Source organism: Cydia pomonella, chromosome 18 (assembly GCF_033807575.1).
Source record: "Cydia pomonella isolate Wapato2018A chromosome 18, ilCydPomo1, whole genome shotgun sequence".
NCBI lineage: Eukaryota > Metazoa > Arthropoda > Insecta > Lepidoptera > Tortricidae > Cydia > Cydia pomonella.
Genome location: NC_084720.1, coordinates 7,044,297 through 7,055,943, shown reverse-complemented (window position 1 = coordinate 7,055,943; position 11,647 = coordinate 7,044,297). Strand labels below are relative to the sequence as shown.

General features: G+C 37.7%; 3 protein-coding genes across 8 annotated transcripts in view; 1 reads left to right on the top strand and 2 right to left on the bottom strand.

Moving 5' to 3' along the window:
* Window positions 1–187: 187 nt before the first annotated feature.
* Window positions 188–11,647, top strand: part of LOC133527996 (uncharacterized) — a 37,233-nt gene continuing 25,773 nt past the window's right edge. Inside the window, exons 1-4 of one of the 2 annotated variants that reach the window (XM_061865234.1) lie at window positions 188–663; window positions 1,302–1,337; window positions 1,756–1,882; window positions 3,110–3,874. In XM_061865234.1, coding sequence (XP_061721218.1) covers window positions 214–663; window positions 1,302–1,337; window positions 1,756–1,882; window positions 3,110–3,219 — 723 coding nt within the window. In that variant the 5' untranslated portion in view covers window positions 188–213 and the 3' untranslated portion in view covers window positions 3,220–3,874. Of the gene's footprint in view, window positions 664–1,301; window positions 1,338–1,755; window positions 1,883–3,109; window positions 3,875–11,647 lie in introns of those variants that run through there. The other variant, XM_061865237.1, reaches the window with a different exon arrangement.
* Window positions 3,862–6,926, bottom strand: LOC133527999 (uncharacterized). The gene is made up of 5 exons (XM_061865239.1): window positions 6,677–6,926; window positions 6,262–6,450; window positions 5,819–5,914; window positions 5,154–5,309; window positions 3,862–4,038 (listed from the first exon to the last, which is right to left on the bottom strand). The coding sequence occupies exons 1-4, from the start codon at window positions 6,761–6,763 to the stop codon at window positions 5,160–5,162; spliced, it is 522 nt and encodes a 173-aa protein (XP_061721223.1). The 5' UTR covers window positions 6,764–6,926; the 3' UTR covers window positions 3,862–4,038; window positions 5,154–5,159.
* LOC133527995 (protein disabled) overlaps window positions 7,858–11,647 on the bottom strand; it is a 44,097-nt gene continuing 40,307 nt past the window's right edge. For all 5 annotated transcript variants that reach the window (XM_061865229.1, XM_061865230.1, XM_061865232.1 and 2 more), the window contains one exon: window positions 7,858–11,632. In XM_061865229.1, coding sequence (XP_061721213.1) covers window positions 11,464–11,632 — 169 coding nt within the window. In that variant the 3' untranslated portion in view covers window positions 7,858–11,463. The remainder of the gene's footprint in view (window positions 11,633–11,647) is intronic.

Here is an 11,647-nt window from a genome sequence, read left to right as displayed (position 1 = left end):
TAGTAGTTCACTCTCCCATTCATAGAAACAGCTTTCTATAGGCCACTCCATTAACTGTCATCAGCCACATCAATGTCGACCGTAATGCCACAAATGCATCCGATCAAAGCGACCAACACAATGACTGACAGTCATCTGTCAACGTGATTACTGCTTCCTGATCCGACCTGCTTAAATTCCGCAAACCAAGCTAATTCATGCATTGGACTTGCGATGTTGGGGACGTTCATTATCCTCTCTATACTACCAGTGCTTATTTCATGTGCTGGAGATGGAAATATTCATCTGCTAGAGAACGAAATAGCCGAAGCTTTGCGCTCCTGTTCGGTGCCTGGCGATGACAGCAAAGAGACGCGACAGCGGCGCTCGGAAGAATATGGATACGACGAGCAATATCCTGATAGGACACCACGTATTGACAACAATTCAAAACCAGAAACGAATCAATACGGTCACGAAAGACGGAATACTTCAATGAAGGAACTGATACATGTTCTGAATGCGACTGACTTCGATTATGGGGGCTACGGGGCAGGATATGGAGGGGAGAAGTTGGTGAACACGGTGCCGCGCCCGGCGATCGGTGCGGATTCTGGGAATATGACGTCACTGAACAGGACTAGACGGAGCGAGCCGCTGCTTAACAAACCTGACTCGGATCAAGTAAGTAAAAGAATCTATAAGCTATATTAATCACCCAAAAATCTCGTACCAGCTCGAGTTTCCCATTGCCATTTACATTTATGATATAAAACCGCCCAGAAACCTCTTAATGCAAATAACGAAAGCCACGTAACTTATGGAATGGACTTCAACTCAGACTTTATGAATATTATTATTTTATTACCACGTCGGTCGCAAGCAAGCATACGGCCCGTCTGATGGTAAGCAGTTACCGTAGCCTATGGACGCCTGAAACACCAGCTATATTAACTTATCTGCTTTGCCTAAAGGTTGACTGGTAGAGAATGCCTTACGGCATTAAGTTCGCCTATTGTACAGTGTGTTTTCTTATGTGCAATAAAGATTAAATAAATAAATAAATATATTACATGCGGATTGCCGACCCTTTAAAAACCTGTAAGTACACTCCTTTTTTGAAAAACCCCATATTGTAGCCCCTCGGGAAACCTCGGCAGGGAACTCATTCTACAGCCGAAGCGTCCCCGGCATGAAATTCCTCTATTTGAACATATTTCACTAACATGTATCTACTGTATGCGCAAAAGATATGTCATATTAACATACTCCTGCCAAATTTTATTAGCAAAGTGCGATAAAAACCTATGATTTTGTTGCAGTGTCTTAGCCAGTGCGTTTTCGCAAATCTTCAAGTGGTAAGTACATTTTTACTAAATATTTACTCGTAAGTTTACGTGAATAGAGTTAACGTCATTTGTTGAGAATCGTCTCTTTAAAATTAATGAATGGGTATTTGGAGATAAACTTAACCAGATCGACTCATCCCCTATCCCTCTAGTCTAGTGAAACGCCGCTATAAAGTCAATCCTGACACTTATGAATTGACCGTTATATTTACGAAGGTAAGACCTACCGTTTAACCGATGGCGTTAGTGTCTTATATATATGTATACGGTATACGGGTCAATTCATAACTGTCAAGATTTACTTCTTAGCTTCGTTTCACTATAATTAGATATCAGCATCACTCATATAGATTTGCAATAAGGTTTACGAATTCTCAGTTAACAATATGACATAACTATAAGTGGTAAAACCTAAATTATGTGGCAGGTGGACTCCAGAGGTATCCCACGTGAGAGCGAGCTGTGGACACGCATCCAGGGTTCTGTGACGTCCCAGCAGTCTCGTGCCGCGCTGCATGACCAGACCAGAGCGTGCTTCCAGGAGTTGCAGTCAGGTAAGGTCACGGTTTTTAAAAGTTAAGCCATTTAGAGTAATTTTGCTGTTGAGTACAGCAAGGAAACCGTAAAATTCCTTGACTTTAGACACAACCTAACAGAGATTATAAGGTTCTTATACTAATAGGTAGATGAAGGACTTAAAAGGATCGTTAAAATGGACGCATAGACAAAGACATCTCAGGTATAGGTAATGCAGAGCAACAAGTTGTAGGCGTAAATCCCTAAGATAAAGTGATATAGGGATAGTTAAGAGGTTCCTTAAAGGGATAAGTACGCCTTTGTACTAATGATGTGTGTTTTTCCCTTTTTATGTTTCTTTTTTGTACAATAAAGTTTTTTACTGCTACTACAATACAGTGTATATTTTGGATATAACCGCAAACTTATATAAACGATTTTGCACAACGTTAATATTCAAGTTTTCACTTCTGCCGGCACTCCCGGAGTGCAACCCGTTTTTAGGGTTCCGTACCCAAAGGGTCAAACGGGACCCTATTACTAAGACTCCGCTGTCCATCCGTCAGTCACCAGGCTGTATCTCATGAACCGTGATAGTTGGCCAGTTGAAATTTCTACAGATTATGTATTTCTGTTGGCGCTATAACAACAAATACTAAAAACAGAACAAAATAAATATTTATTTCCAATCTCGAGGTTCTCATCCAATCACCGAAGTTGAGCAACGTCGGGCGGGGTCAGTACTTGGATGGGTGGCCATTTTTATAGATAATGGTACGGAACCCTTCCTGTGCGAGTCCGACTCGCTCTTGGCCGGTTTTTTTTTAATATTCTTAGCCACCAGATAATACATTTTTGATTTTTGTTTGATCGGCAATGTATTTCGTACATCGTTATCACTTGTGACAGTTGTGACGTCGCGTCTGTAAACGCGACGTTTTGAGTTAAAGCAGTGATACATTGCTTGCTGAATTATTTTATAAGGAAAAATAAAAGTCGTAGTCAACAAAATGACTTTACAGTACATATGGTGCTACTTTCCGCACTAGTGCGTAAATTAGCACATTATGTAACTATTTCGAAAATTTAAAGGGTCATATATGCTGTAAAACGTTGTACGATACATGTGCGAATTGGTAATTCGCAACTCGTGTCGAATTAAAACACTCCCTTCGGTCGTTTTTTAATTTATCGCCACTCGTTACGAATTTCCTATTTTTCTCACTTGTATCGTAAATAACTATTACCTTATTAATAACCTTCAGAAGCTGAAGACAACGGCTGCTCATACTCCAACAAACTGGAGCGTTGCCTGATGCTGCGGCTCGCAGACAGAAAAACTGACGCTTCAGCACTAAGTAGTGGACAACACTAAAGAGCTTGAGCTTTGAAAGTTTCTTTAATCGCCTGATTAATATTAACCTTTTCATCTTCTTTCGGGCAGTAGAGAGAAAATAAGATGAATTGAGTTATAGAAATAACTATTGAAAAATCTCCAGGATATTCCCATTTTACCCGATCCATAGACGATGTCTACAACTTATGGCAAAGTCGAAGGTTTTAAAGAATTATATTATTATGTATTTCAATGTAGAAATTTGTTATTTATGTTAACAGAATAGGTGGGTATACAATGTTATCTTAGGTAAGTATTTGCTGGTAGGTATTCAGTCTTACAATTTTTTTTACATATCTATGATCACAGAGCTTATTTGAATGTTGGTGTCACTTTTTTCGACAAATAACACATTATAACTTATAACAATGACGGCTGCCTTAATTACCTATGTTCGCAGTTTCGCTATCTAAAGGTTGTCTCGAAGAGAACGCTGTTCAGCGATAAGTCCTATTGTTGTTTTCTACTTAGGCTCCAATTAGTTCTCTGTAGGTATTTTTTCATTTTGTAGTGTGCAATAAAGATATTTAATATTTATTATGACATATATAGGTACTATTGTATGTATGTATCTTAGATTTTTGTAAGTCACCAGTAGACATAGAAGCAAATCAGAATAAATTCTGAACCTCAATTGTTGTTTTATTTAATTTACGAATACAATATAACCGGGTAGCGTGGGTACGAGAATGGATTTGGGAAATATAAGAAGTGAGAGGAGTTCAATTTCGTCATATTTCTAAGTTCATGTGGAAATACTGGGTCCGGGAGCCCATCCATGTTCAAAGGCGCCCCGGTCTGAAATAGGTAACACACGTTACTAAAGTTAGAAATAGGGCATTTTTAAGGTTCCTTTTCGTGAAGGAAAACAACTTGAGGAAACCGGACTAACTTTCTGGACCATTTTCGGCCTAGTTTTTCCTCTGGATAAAAAATGAGTGCTTATGGCAATTCTTTGGATTATTTACCAAGTGGACTCCAGGCTGCCATGAGACATAACATACGCCGCAACGCGAGAAAGATGACAATGATCCCCTAGAGTACCTTATACGCAGCGTTCGTGAACTGTAGGGGGCAGCAGAGGAGCCCTCTGTTTATTTGCGTGAGCAATATTCGCATGATTAACTTTTGGATTTAGGCCACTAGACGGCACTACCATAGAGTGTGCCGAAACTATAGGGGGCACCTGCTGAGAAGCATTTAGCGTTAAAGTTTACGATTCAGGTCATGAGGTGGCAGACCCTCCAACGCGCACGGGGCCTATAGACAAATCAGGGCAAAAATATTTCTCACCAAACCATGCCAGTATTTAGGTACTTTTATCTCTTTCCTCAGTACAGAAAAACAAGTGATGCAGAGACATATTTGCTCAAATATTTTATATGATTAGCTAGAGTATGTGTTACCATAAATACAATACTTATACTTACACAAAGCATATACTTCCTTGTTAAACTTAAGGTAAAAGTACAAAATAATAATATAAGAAGCATAGCTACAGCAATGTATTCACTACATGAAATATGGGGAACTGATAAGGTATTCAAATAAAATGTAACTATTGAAAACTTACATAACAATCCTCATCCAAGAAATAATTTATTTTAAATTGAAACTTACATTTTATTATTATTACTCACATGCAAGGTCAATCAAATTCTTAAATACTTTTATTCCTCAAGAGATCCTTTCACTAGGTATCAAATAAAATTTACATCAGTTATTGATTTTAAAAGAGCTGTAGTCTCAGAAAAAGAAACAAACACTAGATTATTTTGACAACCAAAGTTAGCACATATAACACATAATCCATGTAGCTGTAGTGACATCTACTTTGGTTGTAAAATTCCAGGCACATTTTTTTCTGACTTCATACCTCTTTTACTATTAATAACTCTTTGCTACACACTTACAATGGTTTAATGCACAGCTGGAGCTAATGTAGTGAGGGTCAGGGTGTTTAATGGTAGAGGAGGTCGGTTGACACACACTTTCGGTTGAGCTTGAATATGTTTTGACCATCTGCAGAGGTGCAGCAATGACTCTCTTTCAGAGATGGAAAGGCGCTCCTGGAAATACAAATTTAGTTTTATCCTTGTGCTGCCCAATATGTCCATGGAATTTCAATGTTTCTTAAAAATTAATGTAGCATTTCTGTCTGATAATATTCTATAAGATTTAAATTGCCTTAGCATGGTATTCTACAATGGCAAAATGTGAGACACAAATACACATTGGATCAAGAAATTGGACAGGTGAAATACCACCCTTGGCAAACATTTTGTATGGTAATTAGTGCAAGATTAAATGTGAGATTTCTGTGAGATTCTAAACATACATCTACATTTTGCGTTGTTCATAAATCTCTCTAGTTGTAAATATTAAAACAAATACATCACTCACGTTAATAAGTTATCAAAAGCTTCTTAACACTTTCAGTGCCAAGCGCCCCATTTTCAATACAAAATGAACACACATACATGTTCTTGGCATTGAATGATTAAAATGATTTAGCATTGTATATTTTTATTAACAATACTTACATAAAAATCTTACAAAATGTATAAACAATACTTACCAGTAAAGGATATAAAACATGGTAGGCAGCCACGTCTGCTATGGTTAATGATTGTCCTGTTAGATATGTGTTTCTTTGCAAAGCTTTATTAATATCCTGCAAAAAAATATACATTGATATTATATTTGCAATTGCTTTTCAGTGAATTCAGTGCTACAGGACACCTTCCAAGAAAACATTAACCATTTATTTATTTAATTGCATTCCAGTGATTTTGACATGAACATGCTATATTTTGATTGCAAAGGGGTATAATTTCACAGCTTGAAATAGCATGACTTCAGTTTGCTGCATAGATATCTGCAACCATACACTTATTATAAATATTATAATGTATGGAATTACATTAAAGATGTCACAATGCTTGCATTATGTTCTATATATTCAGTTCTTAATGAAGGTGGTTAATTACAGTAAATATTTCTCAAAGTACTTCTACTCACTTGTAGGAAACTCTTAGCAAATGCCGGGTTAGCTGCCGCCTGGTTGGCGTACATAGATATGTGTTCTAGCCACTGGTAGCATAGCAAGGTTTGTTCTTGCGTCATTTGTACACCGCTTAATGACGCTAAACGCATAATTATCGTAGCAAAGCCTTCTACACTTTGCTTATTTATTACCGCAGTCAATACCTGTAAACTCCGCCAAATAAATACATACGCTACTAAACATTCATAAAATAAGAAACGTAAGTAATGGTACCTACGCATTCATGCAACGGATTTTCACGTGGCACAAACTTAAAATATATGGTCGAAATATAGAGCGAAAAACTTTAATGGTGAAATGAGGCTATTAGTAATGTGCAGAATATAAGTACCTGGCAATTAAAAGAGGATAACAATTTAAATAAAATACCTTTTCCGTACTGTAACAAGCAGTGCCAACCGGTACGTTGAGATATTTTCCTAGTATTTTCACAACTTCCACGGTACAGGCGCTCATTTTGCTATTTATATTATCTGGGATATATTATACTCTTTATTATGTTTGTTGGATCAAAAGTTATTTCATTCAATAAAAGGGAAATTAATTACAATGAATAGCAAAAACCACCAAAATGTGCCAGCTGCTAACCAAACCACAAGTCAAATCAAATTTGACATTGACATTTCATTTGAATACTAGGGCACGTTCAGAAAATTGATGCGTTCCACATACGTTCCAAAAACACAATCTCAAAACTAAATTTTTTGCACGTAGCGCATGGTGGGCTGTACACAATATGCTCAAGCTTGGCTCAAGCTACTTGCACCAGTTACTTGTAACTCAGGACAAAACCCTTAAATGCGAAAGTAACTCTATGTGCCTCTCCACGCTTAAACCGGTACCCAAAAAAAAACGTTCCGTCACCATGCATGATTTATGTATCTAAGCCAAATTGCAGCTTTCCAGCACTAACGATCATCACGGAGCTAAGCCGCGGGCGGACAGACAGACGGACATGGCGAAACTATAAAGGTTCCTAGTTGACTACGGAACCCTCTAAAAAACGCGCACTTATAGTCGTTCGATTTGAAGCTAGCCCGAAGCGGCTAATCTTTTGTCTATTGTTAACTAAAACCGCGCGTGCCACTACCTGTTAAATAATCGGACAGACAGACGGACATGACGAATCTATAAGGGTTCCGTTTTTTGCCATTTGGCTACGGAACCCTAAAAAGGGTCGTATAATTCTAATTGGCACCTGAGCGCGGGTTAGTCCAAGGCTCAAAAAACCAGTGTAGACCTTTTTTTTGCAGGTAGTGGCACGCGCCCTTTTAGTTAACAATAGACAAAGGATAAGCCGTTGAGGGCCAGCTACAAGTCTTAACGACTGTACCTCAGGTATTCATGTACCACATTAACAAAGTTACCTCTAGAGCACTCTAGAGTCCCGGGGATGCGATATTGTGTCTCAAACACCGAAATGACAATTAAATTCAATTCTGGTCTGGAAGGTCATATTTTGGCTAGCAAATGGGGTCTACATTGAGAGTCCAGGGGTTAAAATATTACCAAATATTATGAGTGGGAAATCGCATAAAATAAAAATATAGTTCATTCATGATGTTATAATTTAATAACTCCAAATATTTTACACAACAGTTACAGAACATAAAATACCTTTGGTATTGCGCCGTAAAGGTGGTAATAATTGCACATAATTAATTTCATCTAACTACCTTATGTACAAAAAATACAATACATTTATATAAAAACTGACTTCGCAAATACTAGGTATAGGTAACATTTTAGTTCACATGAATATCATTGACTGCTATAAAATATTTACGAGTATTGTTGTTGGAGATACATAACAGTAGGTATATGGTGTTCTATATGAATGGATTAGGTTTTTATTATATTACAGGCGACAGAACTTATAGACGTGCAAATACAAATAGTTTGTGACATCAAAGTAGAAGTTAACTAGATGGCGCCAATGACACTGCTTATGTACCAACTGGAACTCTCTTAACTATCCATTTGTAAACCTTATGGTATTGCAATAAGGTTTACGAATCGTCAATTAACAGTGAGTGTATTCGGACACCGTTTCCATAAGATTTACCTGTTTAGGTGAGAAAAAAGTTCGTCCACGCTGTTTTTAATTTAACTACGATTTTGTTGGCACGAATTCTTGTATGGTTTCGCACGTCTATTAATCCATCTGTATAGTAACAAATAAATTAATTAACAAATAAAAATGCGTCTGTATAAAGCCAGTCCATTAGAATATAAAATCATGTCAAACTTATAAAAAACAGAAAAATAAATAAGCATCACATTCAACATAAAATATCACAGAAATGATTCACAGTGTTACTTTACAACTATTATTTTTATCTTTCTCTTCAGTTCAAAACTTAATGAATGATCGTTATTTGGTAAGAAATGCATTTACATACTTAAAAAATCATATTAAATGGTAAACTATACATCCTTACATTTGGACCCATATCAGATCCAATTTTCATCTCTTGACCATGAAAACTATACAAAAGCGAGAAAAATGATATAAATAAATGTATCTACAGGATCTTTTTAGCAATTATTAAATGCTCATGTAAACTCGTCACATTGCAGTGAAAGAAAACGGGGTCTACTATAAAAATGGAACAGTACTCATTACATCTGTAACAATTATATACTTACAAACAAGTTCTACTTAAAATAAATTGATTATATTAATACTTGATTCGTACAAAAATCGCTGGAAGGCAGCGGAAATATCTGAAATCCCATTGGTCAAACGTGCTATAATAATATAAAATACGAAGCTTTTGTGCCCAAAACAATAGTTATGCTACTGATTCATAAAACTCCTCGCTAACCTTTACTTTTGATTAGCCTTTTTCACGGTCTTTTGCGACGTATAAGTCCACGTTAAAAATGTCAAGTAAGAGCAAACCCAAAGAGCATTTGAAATAGAGGTGGATTGTCAAAGAAAACTTTGTAGCCACAATAAATTTACTGCCATCTTCCAACACATGTGTATGTGTCGAAAGATGGCAGTAAATTTACTGTGGCTACAAAATTGACAATCTACCTCTATTTCAAATTCTCTTTGGCAAAACGGAGCCATCGACTTTGTGCAACGGCCACCCTGACAATAGTAGAAAGTAGACATCCCAAAGGACCGTGTTATAGGTACAGTAGAGTTCATAAATATGTATACATTTCTTCATCTTAATCCGTTGCAATAAGGTGAAAAAATGTATACATATTTACGAACATAATCATTAATCATACTGCCATACGAATAAATAAATAACTGGTGCCAATATCGGGTGCACCGCCAGTGAATAGACCGCCTTAGAATCTTTTGACGTTATGCTTAGTTTTCGCGTACTTGACAAGCATTTCCATCATTAAATTGCAGCCTAGTGTTTTTATGTAGACTGTGCTTTACTGATGAAAATGTCTTGACTTATTGGAATCCCATGTGCGCTGCGAAACTCAGGTTCCTAATAGTAACTACAGCACTATGAAAGCATCAACAAAGCAGAAGGGCGTTGCTTGAACATATCACAGGTTGCGTCAGGCATGTACGTTGAGCCCACTCTAACCCATACCTACACGCCTTGTGGGGATTTACAAAAAAGTGCCCGTTTTTTTCGAAAAACATTTTTTTTTACTCCATTAAAGTAAGCATTTACTGATGTGCCGTCGAAATGTTTCCAAAATTGTGAAAATTCCACACGGAAAAATTTCGAAATCTTCTCATATTTTTGGGTGGGAATCGAAATTGTCCATTTTCATAATTAAAGTTTCCTTTGTTACCTGTGAAATGAAAATCCTGAAATTTCCGAAACTTTTACGAACGTTAAATGTTTATTAAAAAAGTCAATCGTGCTAATGTAGATGGCGCTGTATGGCTACAATATTTTGCACTACTTTATGCGTCATTCATACGAAACGAACATCTATAACACGTATGAAAAAATACACTTTTGCCCTCTATCTATATCGAAAATATAATTAGTTAAGAAAAAATTGCGAGGGAGATTTCGGTCACTCTTTTGAAATTCCCCTAATATTACTAGGATGACAAATGGTCAATGGGTGCATAGCCTATAATTTATAGTTAGGTATAAATAGTACTTACACTAAGGCCTAATTCAGACGGAGAAGTAACGCTTCTCACTATTTAAGGATGAAACATTGTAGGGAAATTTCATAGATATTTGAATATAAGAGATACGGTGTTTTAGCCTTCGATTCCTGTTTCAAAATATTATTGTAGAAAAGCTTGGAATTGGTGTTTCTATTTGCACAATTATGAAACAATATGTCGATTACAATATCATTGATGATGTACGATCACATTTCTTATATTCAAATTATCTATGATTAATTTAAACATAAAACACTATTAAGGTGAGATCCTTAGGTATATGGCAAGACTTTTCACTATTCGGTCCTCAAACGCTGTTTCGTCACACCATACACATTTATAATAGCCACCACAGACGCATCTAAATTCAGAGCCGAATTTTCACTGATCTTATACCTATGGTCACATAAATCTGCCCCATGAAACTGACCTATTTCAGATCCAATTTTCTATGATACAGGAATTCTGTTAGTACACAATAATAATAGACAATAAAGCTCTGAATTCAGCTGTGTATGGTGACCGTAGGGTTGTGCAAGACCAGTATTTCGTCCATGGTCACTTGAGTAGGCGTATAGGCTGCACTCCCCGAGTCCACAGGACGGAGCGGAGCACTATTCTTCAAAAACGTCCACCATAGATATATAGGCTGTACTCTGAGTTCACTATTCTGCGGTCATACAACGAAGCCAACCCAGTCTCACGCGTTGAATCCTTGGAAGTCCCCTAGGCCACCGGGTCCAGACGGGTGTCCGTAACACCTGTCTTGAATAACAAGTCTTCACTTCAGTAACGCTATATGTCACACCATAGACAAATCGTCCGACTAGTTAGCCTTAGAAACAAGTACTCGGCCTCACGCTTTAAATCCCTGGAAGTCATTGGGCCAGTTCCCGCGGCGCGCAGCGCGGTCGGATCCGTCACACTCTATAGCCACACGTTAAAGCGTAGCAAGACTACGTCGTCTGTCACACCATAGACATACAAGCCGTCCTCCCAGAGTGGCCTACTCTGTGTACGGTCCCGCGACGAAGCGGACTCGGCCTCACGCATTGAACCCCTGGAAGTCGCCGGGCCAGTTCTCGCGGCGCGCGGCGCGGGCGGAGCCGGTGCAGGCGAAGAAGTCGTCGCTCTCGAACGGGTCGGACTCGCGCGAGAAGATATTGACGGATTCCGATTTTTTTATGTCCCTGTGCGTCGGTTGGGGCTTGGGCCTGAAAGTAAACGAA

Coding starts and splice junctions, on each gene's coding strand:
- LOC133527999 (XM_061865239.1), bottom strand. CDS start 6,763: ATGAGCGCCTGTACCGTGGAAGTTGTGAAAATACTAGGAAAATATCTC. Junction 5,915..6,261: donor TTGCTAAGAGTTTCCTACAA/GTGAGTAGAAGT, acceptor ATTTTTTTGCAG/GATATTAATAAAGCTTTGCA. Junction 5,310..5,818: donor ATGTTTTATATCCTTTACTG/GTAAGTATTGTT, acceptor TTGTATTTCCAG/GAGCGCCTTTCCATCTCTGA.